Source organism: Taudactylus pleione, unplaced genomic scaffold (assembly GCF_031769625.1).
Source record: "Taudactylus pleione unplaced genomic scaffold, aTauple2 ptg000012l, whole genome shotgun sequence".
NCBI classification, from domain to species: domain Eukaryota; kingdom Metazoa; phylum Chordata; class Amphibia; order Anura; family Myobatrachidae; genus Taudactylus; species Taudactylus pleione.
Genome location: NW_028284415.1, coordinates 387,847 through 405,321, shown reverse-complemented (window position 1 = coordinate 405,321; position 17,475 = coordinate 387,847). Strand labels below are relative to the sequence as shown.

The 17,475-nt window shown below is 44.9% G+C and overlaps 1 protein-coding gene across 5 annotated transcripts in view; it reads left to right on the top strand.

The window, feature by feature from the left end:
• Positions 1–17,475, top strand: part of BPTF (bromodomain PHD finger transcription factor) — a 154,667-nt gene that overhangs the window by 102,423 nt on the left and 34,769 nt on the right. For all 5 annotated transcript variants that reach the window (XM_088468524.1, XM_088468526.1, XM_088468529.1 and 2 more), the window contains exon 14: positions 11,766–11,890. In XM_088468524.1, the coding sequence (XP_088324650.1) occupies positions 11,766–11,890 (125 nt within the window). The remainder of the gene's footprint in view (positions 1–11,765; positions 11,891–17,475) is intronic.

Below are 17,475 nucleotides of genomic sequence, written 5' to 3'. Positions count from 1 at the left end.
ATGCAGAGTTTGGGAACCTCTTCTTAATGGTATTCCCTTCAGGAGGGAGAACCGGTCACTTCCAACACTGGTTGTGTACATAGGCCGTGTGCTGCCCCTACTGTTAGGCAGACTTCAGACATTTGAACCTTACACCATTGGAGCAGCTAGAATAAGTGACTCCACTCTCCCAGAAAGGAGTTTTAATTCACAAGCCAGCAACTGGTGCTTGCAAAGATAAAGTAGTACAGAACCTCCTGTGGTTGGAAGAGGTCTGGTGGGAAGCTGTACGGCATAGCAGCATTCAATTACGGCTTTGCACATAGTGGCTGTTCCTTAGGGATGTAGTTATTATCCCGGCTGTCAGGATGCCGGAGCCGGTATCCATACACCAGACAGAATCCCGGCGCCGTCACCCCAACAGTAAGTATTAGAGTTAGGCACTATGGGGAGAGGTAGGTTTAGGCACTAGTGGCGGAGGGTTATATGTAGGCTGTGGGGAGGGAGGGGTATGAGAAGGAGATTATACTTGCCTCCTTCTGTCGGATTGTGACCCTGTCGGGATGCCGGTGTCGGTATTGTGACTGCTGGGATCCCGAGCGCCGGCATTCTGTACCCGACTGGTAACCAAGTTAATACTGAGACTGTAGAGGAATGTCTTCTCCTTTGGCAGGTTTATCTCCACAAAGGAAAGGCTGCTTAAGCAGTCAGACATTGAGAGACCCACAACAGCTGATGTTTCTGTGGGATGTTGGTCTGTTTTGAAGTGATTGGTAACTGGATCTTTTTTACTGCAGCCTATCTGTCCATTCCATTCTTGAATCCTCTTGGGTAAGTAAAAATGTAGGGAAATTAACTGAACCATTTGACAAGGGCTTACATTCAGAATCACCTTGATCTCAATTCTTGCCTTTTGCGGATCCTGCAAAGGAAGTTTTACAGTATTTGAGGAAAGCTATAATTGACACTGCTCTTAATATGTCTGGAATTTCAGCCCTGTCAATTGCAGTCAAACGCACTCTATGGTTTAGGTCCTATGGAGTCCAATAGGGCTCTGGAAATATTACCTATTTTGGGTCTTTCTTCTTTGGCCCAATGTTTCAAATCCAAATGTACAGAGACTTGAGTCCTTTCGTGTTCAGGGCAAACCAAACAAACTCCTTCAAAGGGCTGTTAATTTGCTCACGCAGGGTTATAGGGGTAAGCAGTGTGGGCCGGAAAAATGCCTAGGTCTGACAGATTCCTTACCCAATCTAAGCTGTGGTAGGAGCTCACCTGTTTGTTTTTCTTTGGTTGTTGTTTTTTTTTGTGACCAGTGGATCAGATCATACATTCTTAGGGCCTACATCATGGCTGCTTTTTTTCCATTCTTACTAAAGATGAAACTAGTAAACCAGCCCATCTTTCACCGTTTATTTCCCAATTTCACTGAGTGATCCAGTCCGAAAACAGCAGTTTATTTTTTTGCCAAGCTGTTCCTTTTTCAAATCTGGACATGACATTTCTGCCTATGCTGAATCTGAAAACCCTGAATTTACATCTGTGGGTGGGCAGATTCCAGATGGAATCTTTATTTCCAGCCATCAATGCCCTGGAGTTGGAAATCATTTTCGCATCCATAAACATAAGACCCATCTCCACATCTCGATCTGAATCACCAAATTTTCAGTCATGGTGGCACTTTTGAGGTGGTGATTATTACCCATACCTGGATGTTCTTCTGTCACAAGCAAACTCCGCCTCTCTGCTCCTGACTTATTTGCAGCTGACAGCCGAAACACTGGAAACTCATGTTTGAGTCATATGTAACCAAAAGTCCAGCATTGTGTTTTGCAGAAGGGTAGATTTTGACCTTTCAGAAACAGGTGAAAAGTTGTTTTATCCTGCAGACTTTTATCAATCTTCCATCGCTGGAAGCTAATGGGAGAAATAGTATCCTGGTTTGGTGTGGTGTAGTTTGCCCGCTTCAAGTTTCGGACCAAAACTAAAGCTGTTCAAACTTATTTTGGTGTTGGAATTTCAAACTATCAATGGCAACTCTTCAGTGTCTTCACCCCCTTTTCATATAGGGATTGGATCATTGCCATCACAGATGCCAGTCTGCAGGATTGGGGAGCCCTGTTGCAGAATTTTCACCGTTCACTTTGTATCTTTGGTCCCTAAAACTACCTAGAAACTTTCTCAAGCTCAGAGTGGCGCTAAACAATTCGCTACAGAGTCCACTTTACTGTAGGGTGAAAAAAACCTACATTTGTGTGAAAGAACAGACTATGGCCCTCATTCAGAGCCGTACGCTCTGAGCAGAGCGCACGCTCTGAATGAGGGTCGCCCTCCATGAAAATGGAGTGTCCTCCTGGACGCTCGTATAGCTGTGGGTCACCACCCACAGCCTATACGAGCGTGCATTGTGATGGCCGCGATGGTCGTGACCATCGCGACCATCGAAACTGCGAGCCGGAGCCTGCGGTTGAGGTTTTCAACCGCAAGCTCCGGAGTGATTTTGGCTCTATCAGAGCCAAAATCACTCCCACTGACATCACTAGTGATGTCTGTGGGCCGGCTTCTGACGGGAGGCGTTCCCGTGGGAACGCCCCCGGCACGCCCACCAAAGGGGGTGTGCTGTCAATCAACATCGACAGCACGCCCCCTTTGATCAGACACAACGAGCGAAGGACTTTCCTTCGCTCGTCGCGTCTGGCGCATTCGCACGACGGAGCTCCCTCCGTCGTGCGCATGCTCAGTGCATAACATCGACCCACTTGCGAGCGGACAGCCGCTCGCGAGTGGGTCTGAATCAGGCCCTATATTTCACCTTTCTTTTCGCAATGCTTTTGTCATATGTTTGCCTTGGAAGTAGCTTGAAATTGGCCTCTCTTGCAGTCCAAGTTTTAGTCCTATTTATGTTTCTCTAGAGGAAATTGGTTCAGTTTCCTGAGTTTCAGACCTTTCTACAGAGGATTTTACATATCCAACCAACTTGCCAGTTTTCCCAATGGACCTCATCTTGGTCTTTTTGGCATTACAGAAACAGTCATTTAAACGGTTTGAACCACATTACTACTTCACGTGTGGAGCCATTTCACATGAGGGTGTAAAGGCAGGGGCCTTTTTTCCCCTCTTCCTGCTTCCATTGAGGAGCATGACTTGGGCTTAAAGCATGACCAGATCAGTTTTCTTGTCATTCTAGAGGATATCAGAATCTACCTTTTACAGCTTGGCCTCACAAGTGCCAGAGACCTACAGTCGTCTGGTGCTGGGAGGGACAAAATCTTGTGCTTGTCTGATTTTTTATTTCCGGAGGAAAGTGTAGTGACTGATAATTCGGACTTTGATACCGCGTCTTTAGACGATGATTCCTCTAGAAGGCAGAGTGTGGATGGCTTGGTGCTAATAATAAGGCAGGGGCTTTTAATTTAGGTTAGTGAGTAGTCTGATACTCAGGACTTCTCTTTTTGTTCAAAAGGAAAAATAGCATTTGTTTTTCTTCATCTCCGATTTACTTTTTGAGGAAGAGGCCAAACCTAAAATAAATTGCAGCTTATGTAGAATACTATTTATTATCTCCCTAGTGAGGATATTGAGAAATGTGAGTTTCCCTCAAGGTGCTTTCCCCCATGGTGTGCTTCAGAGACGACAGCTGGCATCAAGATGGCACAGATAGGAAATATGTAGCCACTTTAAAGTACGTGTTAATAGAGCCATTGTTAATACATTATTGCATCGGCTTATGTTAACAAGGCGATAAAATAGGCAGTACTGTTTTGGATGGTGAGAAGTCTCGTAAGCCAGTGTCTGAATTGTTGGTATTGGTTGACCGTATCTTGGAGGCGTCAGAGTATCTATCTGAGCATGCAACCTCTTGATGGGGGACTCACTGGAGATAGTTTTGTAGCCTAGGTGGTAACGACTCTTTATGCTTAAGTAGTCCTTAACTTGTGGGTAATATTGTGTTCAGATCTGAAATTAATAAATTTCAGTCTACATGAGGGCATAATTTATTTTTTTTCTGCCCATTAATGTTCTTAAGTCTATACATTTTGGCATTCTGCCTTCCTCAGAAACAACTAAAGGACCTAATTCCAGAATCTAACCCATGGCATCATGTGGACGACCAGAAAGTGGCTTACCTACAGTAATACATTCAGCATAATAGGCAATCTGCCCTCCAAAGAGCACTTGTAGTGAGAGCATGTATACTTCTCTTCAGCAGCAGGTAATCCATTACCAATCAGATGGCTTGGTAAGAAGAATCATAGATCCAGGGTTGCATCATTGATCTCCTGAGGTCGGCCAAGATAAATTTCACTAATGGTCTTGCCTGAGGAAGGCCATTTGATCATTTTCATTCCCAAAAGATCAGAAGGGTTTGGGATTCCATTGAAATATATTCTTGTTCAAAAAGCCATACTAATCTTCTTGGTCCATTTTGAACTTGAAATTATTAAACCGATAATTTTGGATGGAAAGGGTGAAGATAAAGTCTCTTGTATGGAACGTAATGAGTTCATGGTCTCCATGGAAATCGGGGAAGTTTACTTTCATGTCCCAAACTGGGAAGGTCATAAATACAGTCCAGTCTTATAATTATCCCTTTCAGGTGCTACCTTTCGGCCTTGTGTTCGCACCATGAGTGCTCCAGCTTCATTATCTGGAACACATGCACTGTAATGGCTTCATAAGGACCAGGTTTTAGAAATAAAATTGTATTCCCATTGGTGGTTCATCAACTATCAAAATTCCAACCTCATTTCTGCCCAGCTAATGATTTTTCTAGAACTGCTCTTTGACAGCAGAGGATATTCCTACAGGAAGAGAAGATCCTCTCATTACAGAGACTAACAGTCTCATTGGCTACCAGACATAGGTCTGTTATGTTTTGCATGAGGGTTTTAGTAGAGATTAATTCAACCTTTGAGATGGCATAATTTGCACAGTTCCATTTTAAGGTGTTCTACAGCAAGTTAATATTTAAATGGAACAAGTAAGGTCATCACGTGACCGTCCATCATGTGTGAATATCTACAGAGAACATCTGTATGTATGCTCTGTATTGCCCTTTTCAGGACATTTTATTGGAGTTACAAAACATCTACTGGCTTCTAATGCTGCGTACACACATTTTTAGGACGACTATATCGTTCAGTCGTTCAAAAAATCGTTCAGTTTCAGCCCCAAAACGATGAACTATAACGACAAATGCGCGCTCCCGTTTGTAGTTGGTAGTTATCATTCATCGCCCGAATTTCCCATCCAACCTTACGATATTGTCAGGTTGAACATGTTCGGGGATGAGGGAGGGTGGCCGACACTGAAAAAAAATTGTTATTGATTTCGTTCAGTGTTTTTGCTCAGTGTCTTTAACGACACTGAGCACACCCCTGCCGGGGGCACATGGGACGATGTCTTCATGGAGCGAATCGTCCCGTGTGTATGCACCTTACGACTCCTGCATCTGCATTGTATCCTGTGACCATCAGATAAGCGCAAATGCTTTAATGTCCCTTGGCTGTCCTGAGTTTGAACCTAGTGTCTACGCTCTAACTCTTTGCTAGTTACCAAAGCAGAAGTGCAACAGCTCTTTGCTAGTTACCAAAGCAGAAGTGCAACAGCGTATCCAAAAACAGACCTAGATATTAGCGGTTCCAGTGTCTGTGTAGGAGGGGTCAGTGTGTTTGCTTAGGGTAAGAATATAGTCCTTATTTCATACGGGTGGCAAAGTAAGGATGCTATCAGGGCTCTAAGATTTTGCAAATGGGATGACATTTTGGTCTTCTGTGATTGCATGCCCATTTATGTCCCTGAACCAGCATTCTGGAGCGCATGTGTTAAATGTGAAAGAGCAAAGTATAGACATTCCCTCTAAAACATGCACTACTATTCTCTCTGTGATGAACAGGGGGTAATGCAACTGGAGGTGATGGAAAGCTTTTGCCATTAGAGGGGGGTTATACAATAATAGGAAATGATGGATACTGGGGGAGTAATGCCACTGGGGAGTATATTACCATTGGGTGTTTGGGGAGTAATGCAACAATGGGAACATATAACCTTGGGCGATATGAAGTAAGGCTACAGTGGAGACCTATGAACACAAAGGTGAGGAGGGATAATGCTACATGGTCATCAAGTCTATAGTGTGTGTGAAATGCTACAGTGGGGTATGTCATTTGGGGGGATCAAAATTTGTCAGGTGGCCCATAATTCTTATGAGCAGTCCTGCAGTCAGCCACATGGTCCACTGTCTATTACAACGTTTTATTGATACAATATTTTTGCATTCAAAAGTGCTACTGTTGGATGTAAGGTTTCGTGCACTACAACGTCAGAATGTACTTTCGCTTACAGGAAGCTTTGGGACATTCCCATGTTTTCAGTTATTGCCAAGAGGATGAAAGAGAAAATTGGGTTTATGTTCATGTTGATTGTTGTCAGAGAATGTCTGTCTTTCTCTTGTACTGTGGGGCTTGGTTAATAAAATAACTAATTCCAGGCAGGATAGATATGTGTCCAAACTCCTGGCTGATCCTCAATACCCAATGGTTCCAGTGTGCTCCATTGAGTTCATAGAAAATTATATAACAGAAGTAAAAAAAAATAATTTCTCCTCAAATAATACTTGTTTGTGGAGGAATTTTTTCTGTGCATCTCCATCCCCTGTATTTATAGGTAAATGTGTAAAAGTATACAATACCTTGAAAGAATTTGTGATGGTTACAAGATGGGCCTTTATATTTCATATATGTCTCTATTTTACTGGCCCTTTAAACTATTTTTTTTTTTGTCCTGTGTAACTGTTCTGTTAGAACTACTAGTGGGTCTGCCATATATAATTTTTATTGTTGTGTTTTAACGTTCCAATCTACATTAGCTAGGGGAATATACAGTTACATATATTCTCATACCAGCGCACAATTGATTATAGGATAAGATAAGTTCACTGTTGGATATATAGCAAAGGGATGTATTTACATATCTATGAATATAATTTCTTCTTCAGGGTTCGTAGGCTACACAGGGAAACCTTGGGGTGTAGGTGATGGATCTGGAATTCGGGCACCACGCAGTTAAAAGCTTTCAGCTCCCAGGTTGCACTTGATCCACTCTCCCCGAGCCAGAGGCACCTCAGTTTCATTGGTCCCCGGCCGGAGTAGAGTCACCATTAAAGGATTTTTATTTTTATTTCTTTTTTTTCTGCTTAAAATGCGCAGCAGCAGACTGTCCGCGGGACGTCTGCGCTGCCGATCAGTCACCCCTCCAGTGCCGCAACGCCAGTACAGAGCTGGGGACCTCGGCGGGGAATCCCGGGGTCAGTGCTAGCCAAGACCCCGTAGGAGGACCCAGACGCAAAGGGGACAGGTAAGGTGGACAGACAGGAGATGGTGAGTGTGGACGCAGGCTCTAACCACTGCGATCCACTAGACCACCAGGGACAATTGGTGCGGGAACCAGCATCCTGGGGGTTAAAAAAAAACAACAAGGGGAGACTGCTTCCCCATTAAAGCGGTTACTTTCCTCAGCTCAGGGTGCCTTTCCTCTGAGGTCTGGCTTCTCTGAGCTGTTACTACTACATCGGCCATGCCCCCTCTGAGGTCTCCGGCGGCCATTTTCTTCAGTAGTTCAGTCGCAGCTTTCAGGACAGCACGTGGTCCAGTCCCCTACATACCTCTCCCCGGAGCAAGCGTATGTAGCACTATAGCCTACCAGACACTGAGTCTGTGTAGTTGAGTACAGTGCCAATTTGCAGTAGAATTTCTGCATTGTATGTGACTTATGCTAGCGCGGTCTATATTTTCTACTGTCGGCATATATCTGTACCCCTTTTTTTCATTCTACCCTAACATACAGGTGTAGTCAGGGTGTTCTTGTACCTCATAACTATAGAACTTCATATTTGTGAGGTTGGTCACATACAGTTGTGCTGTGCTCTCTGCCATATCTGGCTGTTTGTTCCTGCAGCTTGCAACAAGCATCAGACAGGGCCAATATATTACAATCTACGGGTATCTTATATACTCAGTGGTTGCATTATACCCAGTACCAGATTGTGTTACATTGCTCTGCAGTTATGGCTGACAGAGGCAAAGATAATGAGCAAACTGTACCCATTCTGTTATCATGCAGGTTTTAGTGAGGAGGATTTGTTACAGGATGGTTTATGCATTAGATGTCTTATTTTACCAGGTACATCTAACCCCCCAGCACCTGTACAGGAACCACCTTGGGCTGCCTTTTCTCAGGTCCTAGCCTTCATTGCAGGCTGGTTATCAGTTCCGGCTGTTTTCCCCCTATGGGGTTACCACAGCAGACTGTTATTCCCTCTCGGGGATACCCACAACTGATTGTCGTTGGTTGGTTATATTTGAGATGTGGCTGCATATATTGGAGAAGCTACACTGGATACCAGTCTTCTAAGCTCCAGAGTCTAGGCTGCGGCAGTGTCTTTTCGACGTTCCCTATGGCTGCACTCTTGGAGGGAGGATGCTCATTCTAAAAATGGCCTTTAATGCTTACCTTACAATGGGGAGATCTTGTTTTGCCCAGATCTAGACAATATTGTTGATACATTGGCAAAATTGAAGTCTGCTTATTTACCTTAAGCATCTATTTCTTCTAAATCGCCAACCTCTTCCTTTAGGTCCTTTTGTCCTCAAGGAAAGCCCAAAGGACAATCCTTTCCTAGAGAGTCGGCTGCGAAGAAGGCCGGCAAACCCAGGAAACAGGCCTTGAGCGCAAGACGGTCTGTTTCTAAACCAGAGGATAAACCTTCAGCCTGACGGAGGCCGACTTCTTCATTTCACCCAGTGCTGGTGTCAAACCACCACGGATGCTTGGGTAAGAGAAGTGGTCTCTCACGGGTATGCCCTCTCATTCTTTCGGAGACCTCCCCACCAGTTTTTCTGCACAGGCCCTCCTTCAGACAAGAACAAGGCCTTACAGATCCAGAAAGCCATACAGTCCTTGCTGCAAGCAAGGGCAATTGTGCCAGTCCTGCTATCTCAGCGAGGGGCTGGTTATTATTCTACTCTCTTTCTGGTTCAGAAGCCGAACGGATCTCATTGGCCTTTCCTCAACTTCAAATTCCTCAGGGTGCCCAGGTTCAGGATGGAAACCCTACGCTCCATCATACTGGCTACGGAAACTGGAGATATTATGGTATTGCTGGATATTCAGGATGTATACGGGTGGTTAATCAATCGGAAAAAGTCATCCTTGAATCCCTCACAGAGGATGGTTCATCTGGGAGCCCTTCTGGATTCTCAATAGCAGAGAACCTTTCTGACTTCAGAAAATATCTCCACGTTACAGCTACGAGTTCGCAGATGCCTCCACAGTCGCCAGGTGTCAGTCCACTCAGCGATGCAAGTTCTGGGATCCATGGTGTCCAACTTCGACATGGTGGAATATGCTCAGTTTCATTCCAGGCCTCTGCAGTGGCTGATCCTCTCCAGGTGGAACGGATTACCCCATCGGATCAAAGCTCAGGCAATGGTACTTTCTCCGGAGGTACGTCTGTCTCTGTCTTGGTGGCTACTGACTTCTCATCTAACCAACCTTTTGGATCTTGGACTGGGTACTTCTAACAACGGACGCCAGTCTCTGGGGCTGAGGTGCAGTGACCAGTCCACACTCTTTTCAGGGCCGTTGTACAGCGGTCGAAGCAACCCTTCCAATCGACATATTGGAACTTCGGGCTGTGTACAGGGCCCTCCAGTTGGCCAAGCACATATTTCACGGAAACTTGTGCAAGTTCAGTCCGACAATGCCACCACAGTGGCTTACATCAACCATCAAGGAGGCACTCAAATTCGGGCAGCAATGACAGAAGTGTCACGCATTCTGACATGGGCAGAGTGTCACCTCCCGGCCATTTCGGCAGTGTTCATTCCGGGAGTTCTCAATTGGGAAGCGGACTTCCTCTGCCATCACGACGTGCATCCCAGGGAGTGGTCTCTTCACCCAGAGTTGTTTCAACTCCAAGTGGACAAATGGGGCCTCCCAGAGGTGGTCCTCATGGCCTCCCAACACAATCACAAATTACCAGTGTACGGGTCCAGAACAAGAGATGCTGAGGCAACCTTGGTGGACACACTGTCAGTGAAGTGGACCTTCCAGTTTGCGTACCTGTTTCCTCCAGGATCCCTTCTTCCTCAAGTTCTTCGGAAGTTCAAACAAGACGGAGGCACAGTCTTGCTGGTGGCTCCAGCTTGGCCCAGACGTCATTGGTACTCAGATCTTCGGAGTCTGTCCATCGACACTCTGTTCCTGTTTACTCAACGTCCGGACCTGTTGTATCAGGGTCCTTGCCTTTACCCGGACCTGGAGCGTCTGTCTTTGACAACATGGCTCTTGAGACATCCCACCTAAGGTCCAATGGATTCTCTTGCTCTGTCATCAACACGATGCTTAGAGCGCGTAAGCCAGTTTCTGCTAGGAACTACCACAGAGTGTGGTATACATATTTCCAATGGTGTCGTCCTAGAAATTACGACCCTCGGGTGTTTCGGATTTCCAGAGTCCTGGCCTTCCTTCAAGCTGGATTAGACCTCGGTCTCAGACTGGCCTCATTGAAAGTGCATGTCTCTGCTCTGTCAGTATGATGACCAATGTACATTTGCTCTGCTACCGGATATCTACACCTTCCTCCAGGGTGTTCTCCGGATTCAACCACCCTTTGTCCCCACAGTGGCTCCTTGGGATTTGGCAGTAGTTCTTTGGGCCCTCTAGTGTCCTCCATTTTAACCACTAGATTCGGTGGAACTCAAGTGGTTAACAGCTAATACTCTTTTTCTTCTGGCGATCGCATCCGCCAGGAGAGTGCCAGAGTTGGGGGCGCTCTCCTATCGCTCCCCTTTTCTGATATTTCACCAGGACAGGGCCGTGCTTCGGACTCGCCGTGGGTTCCTTCCTAAAGTTGTTTCTAGTTTACATATTAATGAGGAAATTATAGTCTCGGCCTTTCAATCACTGGACTTCTCGGCAGGCGAGGTCGCTTTGGATGTGGTCCGCGCCCTCAAGATTTATGTGGACCTTACCAGTTCCTTCCGAAAATCGGACTCCTTATTTGTGCTCTATGGATTTCACAAGAAAGGATGGCCAGCCAATAAACAAACATTGGCTGGATGGCTTCGTATGACTATCTCAGAGGCCTCCACGCAGGCAGGCCTTCCTGTTAATGCTCATTCTACTTGGTCTGTGGGTCCCTCATGGGCAGCTCGCCGTGGTGCCTCGACTGTTTAGCTGTGTAAGGCGGCCACGTGGTCTTCTGTCCAGACCTTTCTGAAGTTCTATGCCTTTGATACCTTTGCCTCTCAGGATGCTTCCTCTGGGTGCCGGGTTCTCCTCTCAGCACAGGAGCGTCCCCACCCTTCGAAGTCCATAGGCTCCACAGGGCACCCGCGCTGACGCACCTGGCTCCATATGGGCTATGTTGCTAGTCACCGGTTTTCCGTCTCCTTTGTGAGAATGTGATTCTTGAGTGTACCAGTCTTCCTTCTCTCTTATCCTCCTCCAGCCTTTGGCTTATTGCGAACTGAGGTGGCTTGGGGGCTGGGTATAGGGAGAGTGGACCAAGTGCATCCTGGGAGCTGAAAGCTTTTAACTGCGTGGTGCCCGGATTCCAGATCCATCACCTACACCCGAAGGTCTCCCTGTGGACCATATGGACTTCGAAGAAAGAGAGTTAACAAAGGTATGTTCTTAACATAACTCTTAATATTTTTTTTTCTAAAGTAGGATCACTATATTTGGATTATGCAAACTAAATTTTATCCATGGTGTCATTAAAGGTATCGGCTTCAAACAGTGAATTCGTTAGCTGGCGTGAGTCTAATGCTGCGCCTTCTATGGGCAAGTTTAAGGTGGGATGATATGGCAGCGAAGCCTCCTCCTGGTGGTGGAATAACACGTACAGGTATATTTTAAAACAATGCTCTTCACTATATGTAATATGTACTATATGTCATGAACATACACATGCTGTCCTCTCATATTCCCTGTTATGACCAATACTAGCCACACCAAAATATACCGAGACTAATCTAGTACATACTAATTGTCAGATGCCATATTGCTTTTTTTTTAATTAGGGTATCAACCCCCGATCCGTCTTCAATAATATATAGAATTGTATCTGCTTATGGTATTGAGCATGTCTCAAGTATTACCTCTAAGGGGGGTTATCCAATCAGCCTCGAACATTGTTCGGGCGCTAATGGATCCCCTGGGGCAGTCCAATTAGCCCAGAAGTCCGCCAGATGCTGCACTTAACCAGACTTTTATTCAGGACCTGATGTGTCCCGAAAATAATCCATGATAAGTGCCGTTTTTTCACCCAGTGGCGGATTTTGCCTAGGGGCTGCCCCCCAGTAAAATCCACCACCTCAGTGTAGTCAGTGCAGTCCATGGCTACACTGTGATTTGCAGTGACTCCTCCCCCTGGGATTGCCAGTCCGGGCTGCTATTAGCAGAGAGCGGCTTCCAGTAGGAAGGCGCACCTTTGCCTTTTTGGGGCTGCAGACTTTGCAGCCCTTTGGACGCTGGTGATATGCGCATGCACGGTGCCCCGCCGCTAGTGCACATGCGCCGGTCCTGGCGCCTGTCAGATAGGTTGCGCAGGCTCTAAGACCCGGCCAGAAGAAGCCGGGTAAGTGTTTTTCTGCGCCAGCAGCCCCCCTCATCTAAGAGGGTTGGAGCCGCCGTTGCATAGGTCCGTGAGATTATCGCGGATCCTATGTGTGTTTGGGAGAAATAATCCGAAATAATAGGATAGGGTGAAAAAAACATTAGTGAAAAAGGGGATAATTGGCAAAAAAAAAAATCCCAGTTTTTGCACATAATTGGATACCCCCCTAACTATCAGGCTAAATTCATGAACTCTTGGTTTCCATATTGCTTCACAATCAAACAGAGCCTGACTCTGTTTTCATGTATGTGTGCATCTGAGATTCTACTGTAAGATGTGTGTACCCTGCATTGTTTTTTTACACTGGACAGTGCTGTTCCTTGTACCCTTCCATCCGTTAACATTTGTTTTTGAAAACTTTTTATTTGCAAGGACATAAGTAATATATAGGTCATATGCAAAGCAGGTAAAAACAGTGTATATAAGCTCCACGTATTTCTTTGAAAAAGAAAGAAAACCAGATAACATAGGCCTGAGAAAACAATTCAAGCAAATGAGCAAGATGTTGAATGATGGGGGAGGGGGGTTGGGTCACAGAACGGGATCCCAAAAGCAGAGTGAAGCATGTGCAAGGCAATAGTAGTTAATCCTATTATTATTAGATCAATAGAGGCCGTCAGGTTAATAGAGGTAAGGCTAAAGTTTGTGGGGGGTAGAGTGTCTGCAGTTAAAAGGATGGCGTCTAGATTCTCTAAAGAGCCTGGGTGCCCATACCTGGTGAAAGAAGTTCTGTTTGTTATAAAGGTAATACTTAGTCTTTTACTATTCATGTGACATGCCAGAAGCAATTTTGACCATTGAGAGAGGAGGTCTATCTGTCTGCTTCCAGTGGGACTCGGTCATAAGCTGGGTACACACTGGCCGATTATCGCGAATGTGTCAGCAGGTGTGTACCCCCGATAGGTCCCGATTTGCAGATTCTTCTGTGCATCTGCAGGTGTGTACGGGCGTCCTGCCAATCACCCATACATATGCTGCAATGACCCGACAGTGAGTGACAGCTCAACTGGGTGGGCAAATTTGAATGCCTGTACATTTGCGATGCCGTGCCCTACACATCGGTTTGGCATTTGGTGAGTGTCTATGCACATACCAATTCGTCAGGTTGGCAGGTCAGCCAAACCATCAACCTAGTGTGTACCCAGCAGTAGACTTAGCAGCTGCTAGGGCATGGAGACCAGTTTAGTCACTTTATCTTAATAGATCTTGACTGTTACCTTTTTATTAATATTTCAGAGACTTTTGTTGATTTTCTCTTTAGTCCATTGGGTACACTGGATCTCTGGGGTACAGTATTTGGGGCACTTTAGTAAATTTTGCTCCAAAAGCTCAATAGTCTCCAGGCTCCCATAAAATGTCAAGACCAGTTTCTCTAACGTGCGCACCAGAGTTGGCTGCCGATTTAAGTGGCAGACTTTTTTTTTTTTTTTATAAGTCCTCTTATTTAATCTTATAAAGGTGGTCTGATCCAGACCTTGGGTTACATTTATAATAGTTGATGGTACAATTTATCCAGTTAGTTAAGAGGTCCAGATCAAACTTATTTTGAAATGTAACAATTGTCACCAGTGTCTAAACAGACTTTCTAAGCAGCTAGGCACTTAATACTGGCAGATTGGTCCCAACACATGGTAGTCTTTTAGTGCAATGTGGACAGGTGGCGTTATCCAGATGCCAGCATGATGGCAAAGTGGATTGAGTTAACTCCAGGACAAGAGATCCTAGGGCATCATTGATAGATAGATAGATAGATAGATAGATAGATAGATAGATAGATAGATAGATAGATCAGTACTTTGGGAGCTTTGTCTTCTTTACCTGTATTTGCAGTAACAATTGTTTTTGAAAGGTTTAAAATATAATATAAAATGAATCTGTTCACGGGAGTCTAGTGGCACTGCACTGGCCTGGCAGGTAGTGTTTTAGACAGACATTCTTAGCTTAGCAAAGGGACGTTTTCCTCTATGACCATCAGGAATATTTTTATTAGCACCATTTACCTTGTTTGATTTTAATAGCAATGCTCTTGAATACATAACATAAAGGCTTCCCAGATAACGTGATCCAGGCCAGAAATGATGACAGGGGTCATCATTATACCCTGTTAGGATTGGTCTTCTTACCCTATACTTTTTATTTGGTCCATTTACTTTTCTTTCCCTCAGGGGAGGAGCGCAAGCTTGCTTTCTCAAATTCTGCGTGCCCCCCCCAATTGGTGCATAAAAATATCAACTTGTGCTGGCAGCCTAATGGCAACTTCCATTCTAACCACTACATTTAATGTAGTCAAAGTCCCTTTCCTGCAGTACTTTCTTTTGCCCATCTCCACAGCTGGAAATATTGTAGATAATCATTTCTCCTGTTATATGAAGACTGGGCTTCTCTGCTGACTAAGCCTCGTTTCATCCAAAGGTGGTCTCTAAGTTGCATTTCAAACAGTACATTGCATTATCAGCTTTAGAATTCTCTAAGTTTCTGGAAGAAGAGTTCTCTCAGCTTTCTAGGCATGGTCATCAAACACTAGGAACATCCCAAAGCTTAGAGGTTGCTTTGCACCTTACGTTTTCAATTGGCATATATGAACGCTGCAGTATATTTAGAATTTTGTTACCTTGCATATTAAAGACCAGGTGGCTGCTTGGCACAATTGCTCAGCAGACACCTTGTGTTGTGCCCATCAATCTATGTTGCATCATATTTTCAGGAGCATGTGATCCTGCCCAAAGGTAAGCCTGGTGAATTAACAAAGTAATCCAAAAGAATTAGATGGTCATCTGTCCTGCTGAGGTCCTAGGGTCTGTGGACATAGATTCTCAATGAACGTGCAGAGAACAAAGAGTTCTCTTATGAATACTTCTCCCAGTCTTAGGCCAGAATCACATGTCCTGATTCAGATAGAAACTAGAGATTACTTTTGGTTGAAAGAAAGATTTGGTTTTAAGAATCATCAGGAATGCAGGCTTATAAGACAGAGACCCCTGGAAAGCAGTTTTGTAGGAAATACATTTCAAATCCATCCAAAAAGGAGGATGTGGCAAATCTTTAAGCACCAGGTTGAGATCCCAAAGAACTATTGAGACCATATAGGGTTGTTATATGGTGTTGAGGTAGGACTGGATCTGGTTGGAGATCCCATGACCTATTGTGACTCCCTTGAGTGGAATAGAGGAATGGCACAGCCACAGGCAGCCACTACCTGGTGACACCCTGCACCAATCTTCAGTATCTGATGTAAGGCCAACTTAGCTTATGGCTTTGCTTCTGGTGCACAGTCCAGCATCGGTCTCTGCCCCCATGGAGGCTTGAAGGCACAACGTTTCCAGTCTATGAATAATAAATCAGTGACTGGTTCCCCCCGTGGAGGCAATCGCTTTGTGGGAGTGGGCTGCCAGCAGAAGAGGTTGCTAATCGTGCCGCCTTCACAACCAGTACCAGGCATGCCTATGTGGCTGAGGGATGTCATCCAAAGTAATACAAACCATAGGCTGACAATAAAAAAAAAGTTAATTTTGAAGTGCACATTTTCCAGTCACTGCACTCCAAATGATATACCCCATATTATCAAGTTCTCTCTATTGATGATAAAGAAAATGTGATTTTTATATTTGTTAAATCCTTTTCTCTGGTTCCAGTGGGAACACCGGGAGCCCACCTTTAAATTTTGTTCTTTGGTCTTTATTGTTCTTCTTGCTACAGTTTTCGTTCCTATTGTTGGGTAATGTTTTGTTTTTTCTCTCTCTCGTTCTGTCCGTGGGGATTTCTTGAAAAAATACTGAAACTTTGGCAGTTTATGGGGTTATAGAAGTGCTGATGAGCTTAAAATTTAAAGGGAGATTTTGTTTAAAGTGCCCAATCTCCAGTATAATCTCCAGTATAGCATCTATATTCCCCAGTATTCGTGTCCCCCACTGGTCTCCGGATTTTTATACTTTAAAAAAGTATTCTCTATGTCTCTTTCCTCCATGGTGGACACAGGGATCATGCTGGGTATAACTTCTTTTTCCCAGCAATGCAGGCATCCTCTCTTCTATACCCCGCGCCCAGCACTAGAGAACCAGTTTCTCGTTTGCTGCCCAAGGAGTTGGCACGGTTTGTAGGGGTTGCTATTATTTTACTTTCAGAGCAGATAGTGAGTCCGTGTGGGGCCAGGTTGTCTCCACACCCCCACTAGGCCACCAGGTCAGATACTGGCAATGGGACACTATTAATTAGTGGTGGCTATGTCCTTGGGGTTTAAGCCAGACGGGGCGAGGATAGCCATCCCTCTTGGCTCCTCCCCCAACCATTGGTGCGTCCCCTCATACAGGATACCCGGTATTGTGTATTCTCCTCCTCCTCTCTCCTACCTCCCAACAACTCTGGGCGGCCATTTTAACACATTGCCTGCCTCTGCTACAAAGAGACGGGACACCAGGGCTTCTGCCTCCCTGTATACCTCAGTTCAGCCAGTTAGGTTATAATTAAGCTCCTTCCTTCCCTGTTGGGGCTTGGTTGTTGAGCAACAATTGCCCATTCTCTTATGCATTGAATGTTTTCTCTTTGCATGTTTGTTTAAAAAGTGTATAGGATTACTTTATTTACATAACTCTCTTACACTTCTGTCCCTCTCTTTTTTTCATTGATTTCTTTATAGGGATTTTCTATACTGGCTTTTTGCTTTTTTTTACACTGTATTTTCTGTTTGAAACACCTTGTCTGTATCCTGGTGAACACTTATTTGTTTATATTGTGTCCACTCTACCTTAGTACTGACTCTATGGCACCGCTTATTAGTTTCTGTGGTACAATGTCATTCAGTGCTCTACCCCTTGATA